Raw genomic sequence first — 14,014 nt, 5'->3', positions numbered from 1 at the left:
TGCTCCTCATCAAAGTACTGAGACAGATGGAAGGAACGCGAAAGCGAGAGGAAGAACGCATGAAGAGGAGTTTAGATTTCCACAGGGAGGTTGAGAGAGGTTTTAGAGGCCATGTAGGGATAAATGAAGGTTAAGATGAAGAGTATGTGATGCAGCATTGGGGACGGGGGGAATAAACAACAGTAGGAGACAGAAACAGGATGATGAGAAAACACAAATCTTTGACTTTTTTCCCACTCATCAGAATCTGTGTCAAAAAGTGTTTACATATGTCGGTACACAAGAATCTGGATGAATGAGAAAACAGCAAAAACAAAGCAATAGTGGAAGCCAATGAATAAAATCACAGAGATTTCTATTCATCCAAAAAAGAAAAAGTCATCTCAACAGCATCAACATGACAGGGTTTGGGAGTGTCGGAGCTCTGAAGTGACCGATAATTTATCCTGATTTAACATCAGACAAACTTCTAAAACAAAGTCTGTGTACTTTGGATGGATGCAGACGATGCAGTCACTGCCAGCTCACAAATATCAGTTTGTTTTACAGTGAAATTAATGAATGTAAGCTTGCAAAGCCTATAGTACTTAATGTAACGTGCACAACCAGTCTCAGTAAGTAAAGAGGCTCCACCTTAAGCCATCGTGATGCCAAATTCTTATACTTGAAAACCAATCAGAATTTAACACAATTCTATGTTCTAACAGGTCCTTTTCTTTCAACTCATTATATATAAAAAATGTCAAAAGACACTGATGTTTGCTTGTATCATCCTCATTCCCCTACCTTTCTGTGTTCCACTGCTCTAAAAAGTCAACAGCATAAAATCATAAAAGTGTAAAAAATGTAAAATCACAGCTCTGGGATGGGACGATGACAACGCCTCTGCTTTACGTCACCGAATGGGAGACACAGACTGTGGCGGTGAGGAGGAAAGCGGATGGATACAAACTGTTGCTGATGACGAGGATGCGAGAGAAAGACAGAAAGGGGGAGCAGCACTTTGATGACATCATCAGATGACCCAAACTGAACCCAAGGACTTCATTTTCAGACGAACTTTAGTAGATTTAGTTTGACAGCTAGACTTTTTAGAATCTTAAAAACTTTTTCCAGAAGGTTTAAAATATATTGTTTACTTTTTTTCTGATCTCAAGATGTTTTCAATATGTTGTATTGTAACATAAATAAAAACAATAAATAGTTAATAATCCTAATGATAGAACTTTAACAATGGCATAGGCAGAGGAACTGATGGATATAACAGAGATATTTTGACTACTTTGCACTTAAGGCGGATATTGCACAAGGATCAGCGATATTCACTGACTGCTTAAAGTTTATTGTAAGCATTCAGCAGGCTGGTCAGTTTTAGCTCCTGTTCCTGCTTTTTATCTTTCAATAGCTACAAAATACATTTTTATTTAAATTACTGGGATTCGGTGAAAAGTTTTCTTTCTACAGGAAGTGTCACAGAAATCCAAAACAAAGTCCGAGATTCTGTTTGGGCATCTTTTACCGGCGCTACAGACGAGCCCTCAGTTTTGTGAATGAGCTGTAACCTCCTCAGGACTTTATATTTAATATATATTTATATTTACTTTGTGTTAACAAAGCACCACGAATGCGACTCTAACAAAGGTTACTGTGGGAAGATTCTTTGATATTAAATGACTGTTTCTGGACTTGTTCTGTTGTGGTGTTACTCACGTATGTGTTGGGGTCCTGAGCTTGGGTTTTGGGCAGAGGGGAGTCACAGTCAGGGCTGTAGTGTTCACAGAAGTCATAGGCAGCTTGAGGGTTGGAGGCAATCATCAGCTGCTGGATGTCTCCCTGTGGAGGAAAAAACAAACACACAATTAGAACTTGTTCCTGTGACCAAAACACAAACAAATGTGTGATTTTCCTGCTCAAACTTTGTTGCCACCCAGTCAGTAACATCACAGTTTATCTTGATCGAGCTCCTCACCTGGAACACCTCCTCGTCCAGCAGGCGGGCTCCAAACACTGTGATGCCATTGGTGTCAACCACTGCCTTGTTGCCCCTGGGCAGAGGGCGGGTCATCTTCTTCTTGCAGTCCAGCAGCAGTGTCACATTCTTCTTGGAAACAGAGAAAGCAATGCGATGCCACCTACAGACAACGAGGAGGAACCACAGGCAATTCAATGAGCAACGTGAGAACAGCCCTAAATAAACAGCCATCAGCAACCCCACAAAAAATAATATTGAGTTTCCACACAGCAAACACTGGTCCCATTCACACCTACACCACCACAATCATGTCATTTCAACTGGTCACAAACTGGTTGTTGTTGCTGGTTACTGACTTGCCATCAGCCAGGTTGACGCCTTTGAAGAGTGGGTAGTCCTCGGGAGCTGGCTTGCCGCTCTGGTCCTCGTACAGGAAAACAGGTGAACGTCCCAGTTCAATACCCAGCTGCTGGACGCCCTGCTCGCTGTAGATGGAGAGGAGGAAGGCCTGGAGGCCAGCCTGGGCTTTAACCAGAGCCATGACGGAGAAATTCTCCGGGAAACGACCTGAGGATGAGAGCGAGGGAAGCATTAACCATATTTGTAGATGAGGAAAGATGACAAGAACGAAGCAGATGTGCAGACTGGAAAGAAACATAGAGGCAGAAAGTGGTAGAAATGTGAAAATAACACTAATGAAGAGCTTTAATTTATTAAATACACATGTCAGCATGAAGTGGTTACATAATGTCACGCTCTGATCCCATGTGGAGCTGGCATAGATGGTGTTTCACATAATGACAGCTGGAGAAAGAAGGCTGAACATCAGCTTTGACTTTTGAGGATTTATTCACAGCCACATAAGTGCTACCGTCTCCTTTCTGCCCTCACTCCGGGGTGTCAGGCAGCTTCTAAAGTTAATTTGTTGTGGGTCTTCCACATACTTTAACTCTGCTCCTGCACTGAAAACACATAATTATACTTAATATCCACGAGCATCACGCAGAGGGCTCAGCTGCTCCACGCAGCTCAGTGCAAACAGATACCAACCAGTAAGGATAATTACAGGTTTCCTGTCTGGAATTCATGGTAAATATTAAATGCAAAGCTGTTTTTACACTGTGAGGTGGGACAGGTTTAAATAATACTACCTTAAATGTTAAATTCCTTTCCCCCAAACAATCTGAAATATTAAAATAAGATAAGATCTGCTATATGGCGGTAATACTGTGCAATATTGATACAGCTAGCAAAGATAATTATTACAACAGAAGCTGTTCTGACCTAACATTGGGTATAAGATGCAAAACTTCACGACATGGATGAATTACTTTCTACACGATCAGATTTATGGCACATTTATGAACGAAAGAAAAATACTTTTTTCTGTCTGCATGCAGACTGGGTTTGTTTCTTTGGATGGCACCTATGAGGAATTACAAAAAACAAACAGTCTCTTCACAACATTTAACTCTCGGCCTAAAATGTTTTTACACATATAATTATAATGTTCATACTTTAAAAGATTCCTTAAATGCTTTACAATAAAAGCTGTTGTTCTGCAGGACTGTGCAAAAATCTCCCTTCACTTCTTTAGATGTTGCCAAAGAGAGATATTTGTTCAGTTTCTAGTCTTCAGTAAAAGTTCTGCACGATTTCAGGAAGTCATGCTTTTTATCTCCTTTTCTGTCCTTGTATCCGAACATTTTCACAGGAATGTTTTTGTTTGTTAAACCACTTTAAATTGACCTGTGAATCATTCAAGCGTATAAAAGGCACCAAACTCGTGGGATAAACTAGAATTGTGTTTAAAAATAACTCAGGCACTTTGTTACCACCAGACTGTCATCAAAACTCAATTTGTTCCCATTTGAAATAGTTGAAAAACATAACAGAGTTTGACTTAAAATTTTTGTACCAACAAGAGCTGCTTTCTAAAAATATATCACTGCATGATGTGAACCTTGATGTGAAAAAATAGGAAAGTAACCGGTCAAAAGAAAACTATCTGGAGCAGTGAAGCATTCCTGGACAGAATAAACCCAGAACTCAACATTATCGAAGCAGCGTGGATGCACTTTAACGGAGAACAGCATCCGAAGGAGAGCTCTGAATGTCCTAAAGACTTCTTAAATTAAGAGTTCAGACTGTGTTGAAGAATAATGATAGTCATATCAAATATTCAAGCTGTTTTTGTGTCATATATTCATACATACTGTGCATGTAGGTTTGCACATTTAATAAATTGTTGCACCCATTTTGCATTTTTTAAGAAAAATACCGTGTAAACCGAATCGATGACATATCAGGTGTATTCACCCGTGAACGGCTGAACTCTGCAGCTTTACTTTAATCATCTTGAGAAAAGTGTGAGAGAATACCTCTGATAATGTCATTACGTTTTATTCTTACATCATATTATAGAAGTCAGTCACCTCAGTAAGTAAAGTAAAACAACAACAAAAAACAATTAGGTTGTGTATAAGGTTAAAAACAATTCTTGAGGCTCTTTACAAACCAGTCAGCCCAAAGACTCTAACACTTTGACGCCCAGCCGGGTGGAGGCCTACCTGAGAAGAGCTGCTTGGTGGGTGCGGAGATCTGGGCCTTCTTGGTGATGCGGAAAGCATGATCGGGGCTGCTGGAGCGACGGGATGTGCAGAAGCCAGGGACCTTCTTCACACCCTCAGGGAGAGAGGGAACCTGCAGAGCCCGTAACACATCGACCGGGTCTAATGACAAAGAAACAAGCAAAGAAAACAGTCATTACGGTTATTTTTAAGACGTGACGTTCACTAAGTAAACAAGTAAAATCTTAAGGCTGATGGTTTAGTTGCTAGAAATACTGCAACATGACTCTAAATCAGCACCTTACACACAGTCATTATTAACACAAACTGGTCTGTGGAGCTTTCAGAACAATGGAAACTAAAGAGATAAAATCTGAATTACAGCTTTTTCTGCACAGAGTACTTAACTCTTTTTCTTGAGTGAGAAAAAAACAGCCTCACACCTTGAACGATTACTCCACAGCAGACCTAAATATTGTAAGTTCAGCTGTTTCCTCTAATAGCTTTCTGGAAGGCTGTCCACCCTGTAAGCTGTATAGAAATAACTGAAAAGACCTTTTTAATATTACCAAATATTTTACAAAAAAGGGCAGTTTTATTTTTCATTGCAGTCATTCTTTGCAATTTTCCCCAGAGAATCAAAAAGGTCGATCTCAAATGTTCTCGAATCACTAATGTGATATAGGATCAGGTCCAGCAGATGCCCACAATGGCCGCCACTGTACATTTAGGTTTAATGTAAGAAAGGAGGCCCTGTGTCAGAGCGAGCGGGCGGCGGTCCAAGCCACATATATGAAGCAGTGCAGGGCAGGTACAGGAAAGCTCAGTTTAATGCAGAGCGCAGACAGTGGCGTCTATTCTGCTCGCGCTTATCGAGCAGCTGAAACAAGCGGCTGTTGACGTGATCGCGCTGAGTCAAACGAAGATTTGTCTGACACCACACAATCATTTCACAGTCCCCCCCTGACACGTACACGCAGGAATGCACGCGCTCGCTCGACAAATATTCAACACATACCTGAACATCGTACAATCACACACACACAGCCTCACATCCCGTCTCCACATCGGAGGTCAGTCAGTCTGTTTCTGCGGCTGACTTTCTCACATTGCTCAAAGGCACTGTGTCATTGAGGAACCTCTGGGGTTCAGGGTGTGAGTCCCTTTATGATCAATTTTAACAAACAGAACTGTAACAGCAGAAGCAGAAGTGCTGCTCCCTGTACATCAGGAATATTTCTGCTTAAAACCAGAATCTTTGAAGTATTGATTTGTATTATTGGCATGTTTTAAGGCTGGATAGTTTGATATTTATAATACTTGGTGTTGAATCCTAAAAAGGCTGCTTGTTGGCAGCATCAGGGAGACGTTATACAGCCACTGTAGCAGGTCCAGAAGTTTTTTATTATATACAAATGTACATGATTCTCATTTAAAGACTTAAAAAAATAACAGTGAAGTTTGTTTCTTATGAAATGCTCAGAGCTGCTGGGTACTCTGCTGTCCACTTAGATAGAATAATAAATACACATGGCACAAGTGCTGCCAAGGCGTGAAAACAACTGGCCTGCATAAAAACCCAGTGAAGTCTAATTATAAAGCATATCTCACAGAGGTTTTAAAGTGAGGCAGTTCCATCCTCCCTCAGTGTTGGCGAGCCTCTCTGTGTTTGAGCTTACTTTACTGTTAACAACCAATTAAACTCATTTACAGCCAGCCCTGCTGTGGCACCTCTCATAATAAACTCACAGCATCACTGACACGTTTCTCTGGTACAAAAAAATGACAGAAAAAAAAACTTTTTTGAGATGTATCATCTTCTATATGACAAGTTTCTTTTACTTTTTTCACCCTGCAGCCACATTAATAAACCGTCATTTCCACGTACTTCAAATAACGACCTATTTATAGACAACCTGTAATTATTCCACCCTCAGCATGTTTAAAAAGCACAGTGGACCATATAACAGCAGGGCACTCACTCAGGGCCACTGTTGCCACTGTGGACATCACAGCCAAACATGTGAACAGCAGAGAAGTGAAAAATCACCGCACAGTGTGAGACATGTGTTTCCTAAACTAACGATCAGGCACAAAGTTCATCAGACTTCCGAAGACAGAATCAGGAGTAAAGTTTCACATTCAAAGTGTGAATGAGAGAATCAGAAAAAAGAAACAGTTTGACTACATCAGCATCATAAATGACTTTAAGTTGGCACAGATCCTCAGTGTCACCTGTCTGCTGCTGTCAAACATAAAGATCCACAGTCGGCTCGTACTGTGACACTGTGAGGCTATTTATTGTGTTTATCAGCCATTTATGAGGTTTACACTGTGGTTTCCTCAAATCACACTCGTCCCATCAGAGGTGCATATGTTTAGGTGACACCCAGTTTATCAGGGGCACAGTTTATGAGATCGTGCCCACAAACTGTAATATTTATTCAGACAGAGCAAACGGTGCATTAATATTGGCTCCTCAACCACAGCCCATTAACGTCACTCTGCTTGAAGTTAGTGAAAGTGGAAACATGAGACAGGTTAAAACAGAAAACACATATGAAGAAGAGTCCTTCAATAATATAAAAAAATTCTAGCCTTTTCTAATTTTTCATTTCCAGACATAGGTGTCTCGACGGCACTAGCTGTACATGATATAATAAAGTAAAAAGAGGTAAAGAACGAACTGGAGAAAACTAGGCTCCATACTTTCCCTGACTTTCAATGGAGTTTCCTTAATTAAAAAACTTTCCAGGACCTGGAGGATGCTGATCTGTTTATCTGCATAACTTTGAAGTCTTTTGCAGATCTTTGCAGCAAAAAGACAGAGAAGAGGTTCAGGCAAAAGTGGTGTGTGTGTGTGTGTGTGTGTGTGTGTGTGTGTGTGTGTGTGTGTGTGTGTGTGTGTGTGTGTGTGACAGCAGACAGCTTGGTTCTGTGATGGCAGGATACTGGATCGGATTGCACCCCGAGCTCCCCCAGTACGCCCAGTACAATGTGCCGCTCTGTTCCCGACTCCCTGTCCAGCTCACATTTGCAGACGGGGCCCTTCCTGCCTAAAGGACCACAATCAGGACAAAAACGCACCCACAAAAATAACACGCTGGGCCACAGAGCTACACACAGAGAAAATTGCACCTATACGTGAGACGAGGAGTGGCAAAAATGAAATTAGACAAGGTAAGAAAACAGACGGCCGAGGGGCACAAGCTCTCCTTCTTCACTTCTCTCTCCTTCCTCTTCCCAGTTCCTTGCTCGTTCGTACCATAAGCGCTAACAGATGGCTGCAGCCTTTTGATGTAAATGTGGGCTAATTACTCTGCTGTCATTAAGACGGGAAACAGGGCTCCCAGCCACCTGAGAGCACATTACAGTAGCCTGTACAGTTATATCTACTGACAGCCTGAAATTTTAGAGAACATCTATCTATCTATCTATCTATCTATCTATCTATCTATCTATCTATCTATCTATCTTGAACACAGCAAGTGTAAACACTGAAAACGTCTGTTAAGTGAAACTGAAAACTGCCACAATATATTTTAAAAAGATTATCAGACTCGGTCTGTGTGTTTTATCCTTAAACCATTGAGTCTGGAATAATGGTTTGCTGTTCAGTGTATAATGAGCCTGGAGCATGGAGTAGATGTATTTTTGAACAGGTGCCCCACGACTGAAACAATCCTGTCCCTGTTACACTGGGAGCCACCCAGTTACACACAAACCACAACTGACCAAACACGCAGACCACAAGCTTCTTCCACTGTGATAGGAAACACATGTGATACTCAGGGTGGCGATCACACTGTAAAATGACTCGTGCAGCTAAAACTGCAATAAGCTCCTCCATGGTTTCAACTGCTGCAATTCCCCAGAGTCACCACTAGATGGAGCCGAAAGAGACTTAACTAACTGTGACATGAGCACAGTCAGGCCTGTTGAAGTCCCACATGCCACACCAGCACACATATGTGTTTACATGTACACACTCAGTGCAAACAGACACACTCACAGGAGTGTGAGATAAACTGCTAACAGGAGTCGGTACACTCTGCTAACGAGCAGCTTCATTGACTTAACAGAAAACACAAAGCAGCTGGACACGCAGATTAAACTCTGTCTGCACATAACGTCAGAAAGAGGATTACTGGGGAGGAAAGCATGCGCAGAGAAGGAATAAAGCTCATTGTGTTCCTCATAAAGAGCACAAGACCTTAAAAAACTCCAAAAATATTAAACATTAGTAACAAGCGACTCATAGTGACACGTGTCCGATCCATCCACTCATTCTGTACAAGTGCTTCTTGGATTAGAGTTTATCGTGACGTACAATGACTCAAAGGACACTCTGGATACGTTTAAAAAGTTTAAAACATCAAAATAAAGAATAAAAGAAATAAAGACAAAATTATGGGTTAAATATTAAATATCAATATTAAATTAAATATCACAGTAGCTTTGTTTGTTGAAACTGGTTTACCAGGTGACTGAGTTCACTTGCTTCCCTCTCCACTGCTTTGTGCCTAAGATTATTTGTGTGTGTGCCTGTGTGTGTGCCTGTGTGTGTGCATGCCCTTTGTATTTCTGGTACAGCTGTGCCAAATACCAGACACACACTCCAGCTGACACTATGACCTCTCACCTCTCACCTTTACACAACTACAACGTTGTCGGACACAAAGAGCAAGAAAAGTGCTATATTGACAATGGACACACACACACACACACACACACACACACACACACACACACACACACACACACACACACACACACACACGTACACAGATAAGCACTTTAGAGTCACTCATATAAGAAAATTCTTTAAAAAATTAAAAATTAAAACTACTTTCAAAAACTGTCTCATAAAATTTGTTCTGTGATCACCAGCTGTGTCTCCATCCAGCCTGCTGACCACGGAGGCTTGCAGCTCAGGCTCCAGGTTATAATTTCCAACATGCTGCTCTATAGTTATGATTTATTTATAATGCCTGTGTATACAGACAGAAAATCCATTATGAGAAGCCGTGCCGTAGAAAGGGAGTTATTTGAATTGACATGATTTATTTGGTGTAAGTCAGTGTGTGGCTGTTTGCAACATAAATGTTACACCATGTGACACAATCTGTAACTGAAAGAGAGAAAACCAAAGCAGGACTCGCCTTTGTACCACACGGATGTCAGTAAATCCTCCCTGAAAACCTGAAGGAGGCCAAAAAGAGAAGAAACTGAACAGACAGTAGCAGATAACTGCTGCTGTCTGTTCTGCTGTCAGCAACTAACACTGGAGGTAACACACATGGATTAAGAATATCATAATTCAATAAGAACAATTAATCCCCTTAAAACATACAAGTTATTGCCATTCATCCTACTCTGATCCAGAAAGCAAGTCGAGTTTGTGAAGTTATTTGAAGTAGAAGATGATAATGTTATTTTTAATATGAGTATCTGCCACTGTACCAGTACATATATGAAAGAAAATAAGAAAAACCTTTGTTGTTACGCCCCTCTGCAGCCCCTGATCTCCTCAATGTGTTCAGCTGGTAATAATTGGCCACGCCTACTCAGGTGTGAATAAAAGCATACCTGAGGCAAGCTTCCCAGGAGCTCACTAGTCTTTGTCTTGGTGGAACCAGCCAGTTCAGCCAGCCTGCTGTGCCATTTTAAGCTAAAACCTCTTCTCACTAACACTCTGGTATTCGTCTCCTTTTTTTATTTTGCAGCTTTTGAGCCGGGTCGTAACATTTCTACTAAACTTGGTCTTATTTTAAAGGGCGTCTCTTTTGCTTTCTTTGCTTATCCTGTCATCTATGATGGTCCTTTAAAGTCAGCGCTCAGTGAGTGTTAACTGTACTATAAGTCCAATCATTCCTTTGAGAAAACAAACAAAGCATCTCTTTGTCTTTATACTTAAGCTCATATACTTTGTTTTCAGCTTTTAATACCTGCCTCTAAGTTTAGAGTATCTGCACTAATGAATCACAGTCTCCGTGTGGTTTATAAGTAACTGCAGGGCAGTGCCAACATTTACTGTACGGCAGCTCCCCGTGTGCCATTATGTGTTCTGTGCCAGTCTGCGTGTGCGTCCCCGATGATGCCAACGTGTATCATGCAGAGTCTTGTGTGGTTTCAAAGCTGCAGGCCGCAGTCTCAGTTTGGATCTGAGGGTGACTACTGACACCACAAGGCCTACCCGGGACCAGAAGGCCCCGGAGCAGGAGGCAGTCACGAGTGAGTCCCTGTAACTTACTATCACACAGAGCAGACAGAGAGAAAAGGCACAAATTAGACAGCAGTCTTAAGACCGTTGGTGCCCCTGTGCTGAATGAGAGGCCTTCACAGCTGAGCTCTGGATGTTCTTCACAAGTCTGAACAGCGCACATCACAATCTACACTTTTAACTGAAAAGCACTCGTTACACTGAACACTTTTATAACAGAGAAAGAAAAATGAGCATCAGTGCCAGTCCATGTGGGTTCACACAATTCTCTCGTTATAAAAGCTGTTTGTAGACTCCACACACATAAACTGGATCATTTCACAGAGAGACCTTCTGAAAACTGCTACTGCACATTACCCACAATCTATATTTTACCATTTAAATGCTGTAAACTAACACAGATCTGAAATTATCCACAGTAGAGATAATATATTTACCATAAATCAAACACTTTAAGTAAGAATGAACCAGACAAAGAGGCGATAAGAAAGAGAGGAATGGGAGCAGTAAGCAGTTGGAAATCCCCTAACAAACAAACACACACACACACACACACACACACACACACACACACACACCCTCATCGTGTGTTCTGTGGCAACAATTTAGCTGCAGGAACACATGTGAGGCGTCGGCGGGTAAACACCACTTCAGGGGGAATGCGTGAGAACTTTGACTCGTTGTAAAGTTGTGTTGAGATTCTTACTTATGCGGGAAGATTATTCCTTCAGGACTGCAACATTTAAAGCATTCAACCCTCAGAACTCCAAGAAAGAAGGGGATAAAGTCTGAAGACACCTCTGTAAATCTGAAAACACCGACTCTGAATACTAGAAATTCTGTCGTTATTATAGAATTAAGATCTAACTCTGACTTTCCCTGTCTTCCACACAATACACGCTGGGATAAACTCCATAAATGCCACTCCACCTGTGAGCTCAATAAAGACAAACAGATTTAGAGGCAGGATTAAGTGGGACAGCTGGTGGTTACTGCATTAAGAAAATGTAAAGCCCCAAAAACCTTCAAAGTGCTTTTCTGTCATCGTTCATGCTTCAGGGTAGCATTTTCCAGTGAAGTCTAAAAACATAACTGGTTAAAGCCACAATTTAAAACTATTTTCAAATGCATAGACAGCATTGATGTCTGGAAAAAAGATGTACATTAACATTACATGTAAAATCACACAGCTGCTCTCCATACCCTCCCACATCAACTTCCTTGAAGCAGCAAAATAACAGTGACTAGGAATAGCATCCTATACAGACAGCCTGTCATTATAAAGTTGGCACGCTCTCACGTCGTTCTTGCACATCTTCTGCTCAAACAGAATGTCTCCCAAGAACGACTATCCCCACGCACAAACCGCTAAATCATCACCTATAAAACTGTGGAAACGAGACCAACTATCTTCAGCTCGCTCCAGTCTGCAGTGCTAATGTGGTTTTGTCTGAGAAAGGATTTCAAATATTCACCGTCTGAGGGGATGTCGTGAGTTAGAAATGAGGCCTGAGAGTGTTTCAGCATATCTCAGCTTTGACGTATGCATGCTTTAATCTTGTCTAGACTGAGAGAGTAGGTCAGCGTGTCACACATTTTGTTACAATACTGGATTCAATAACGCATCAATCCAAGAGTGAGGACAACCTGTGGAGGCTCGAATCCAGGAAACACAGGAAGTGTTAAAGATGAAAAGGAAACCGTGCACAGTGTAGGCTGCGCTGTGATATCTGTGTCACTGTTCAGCTTCCACTTTGTTAATAGTTTTTGAACTGCTGTCTATTAGATGGCATTCTGACAGGCATTAAGAACATGGGCTGTGTTTGCCCTGAACTGTGCATTTCAGGCAAACTGCTCTCACACGTCGTGTTCTACCACCAAAGACACTTTACATTACATATGGTTAGGTTTAGATTTAAGCACTGGTGGAGATTTATTCATCCCAAAAGCAGACATGGAATGAGAGAGCGCATGAGAACTGCCTGCAAGGCTCAACTTAGGGCACAAGTCAGCTGAAAGTTTACTGTTTTACAAAGTCTCTGAGAAAAAACGAAACCAGATATTGTAACTGCCAGTTTTTCCCCACTGTGGTTAGACAGAGCTCGTTATCTCATTTTTAAAGTGATGGCTGTTGGATGTAAAATGTAGATATTTGATGGGGGAAGGGTCCTGATGTCCAAGTGTAAAAACTCTGAGAAAAGTGTGCAAAAAAAGTACAACAGAGGAAAGAGGATAGATGTGTCACATCAGGGGCCCAGGGGAACATGATGACAGGGCAGGAGAAAACCAAGGGCACGGGGTTAATGCTGCTAAACTGAGTCACGTGCGGCTGAAATACCACACACTTCCATTCAATCACAAGAATGAGCTGTCAGGCTCCTGCTCCACCGCCACATATAGTGGCTCTATTCACTGGCAGTGAGGGAAGGAGAGAGAGCAGAGTATGTTATGTTTAGCCTGAGTGAGACAGACTGCCCTTTGAGGAGCGGTCGCCTTTGAAATGGGGTTGAGGAACATCCATGTCAAGAAAATATTGGCCTCTGAATTTCTGCTTCTTTGAACAAAACTCTGCTTTCATGTGTTTCTGGGCGTGTTGCTCTCTGGGTGATGGCGACGTCTTCATTCTCTCAGGACACATCTGAGAGCAAACATCTGGGATTCAGACCATCTTCACCCCTCTGAATCTGCATTTCACCGCCGCAGTGTGGCGCTGTTACAGTTTACTCTGACATCTGCTGCTGAGCCACACCACGCACACAGAAACGCGCAACAGTCCGTGCACGGGGCCAGTGCGAGCAGGAACCCCCACACGCGCACGCAGCACAGACCTGAGAGGTCGCGTGAGTGTTTTACTTGCGTCACGCTGACATTATCACAGAGCAGGTGATTATAAAACTTTTTTCCTACCAGCAAACGAAACCCTGTGATTTGGTGTATAAGCGCTCACAGCCTACACGGGCTGCTGCACACAGAGGCACATTCATGCAGATGAGGCATACGTTTCCACACCCTGAGCTGGACACAAACAGCCATAGCTTGCAGACGCACATACGTAAACACAAGTGCACAAAGCGCGCACACACGCGCAGATACTGCTCGCTTTCAATTCCGAACCCCGACGACCGAGCTGCTCCGCCGCATAACAACCTATTCATGAAAAGCAAAAATGTCTCAGGCTCCCGCCTCCAAAATACACACGGGACACGGCTGGAAGGTGCAATCGCCTCTCGCAATCTGAAATTGGAAACG

The 14,014-nt window shown here is 42.1% G+C and overlaps 2 protein-coding genes across 2 annotated transcripts in view; one reads left to right on the top strand and one right to left on the bottom strand.

Moving 5' to 3' along the window:
• Nucleotides 1–14,014, top strand: part of LOC146643209 (uncharacterized) — a 239,886-nt gene that overhangs the window by 140,234 nt on the left and 85,638 nt on the right. The window lies entirely within an intron of this gene.
• The window catches only part of col11a2 (collagen, type XI, alpha 2), a 41,165-nt gene that overhangs the window by 25,081 nt on the left and 2,070 nt on the right, over nt 1–14,014 (bottom strand). Inside the window, exons 2-5 of the mRNA XM_085395128.1 lie at nt 4,543–4,704; nt 2,329–2,539; nt 1,970–2,132; nt 1,711–1,833 (exon numbers count right to left, since the gene is read on the bottom strand). Of these exons, the coding sequence (XP_085251254.1) occupies nt 1,711–1,833; nt 1,970–2,132; nt 2,329–2,539; nt 4,543–4,704 (659 nt within the window). The remainder of the gene's footprint in view (nt 1–1,710; nt 1,834–1,969; nt 2,133–2,328; nt 2,540–4,542; nt 4,705–14,014) is intronic.

This window comes from Rhamphochromis longiceps, linkage group LG22 (genome assembly GCF_057381845.1).
Source record: "Rhamphochromis longiceps isolate RC_006_pf linkage group LG22, R_longiceps_female_GT1.1, whole genome shotgun sequence".
Taxonomy (NCBI): Eukaryota; Metazoa; Chordata; class Actinopteri; order Cichliformes; family Cichlidae; genus Rhamphochromis; species Rhamphochromis longiceps.
Note: the sequence above shows the minus strand (reverse complement) of the source record. Positions and strands in the feature narration are given on the sequence as shown.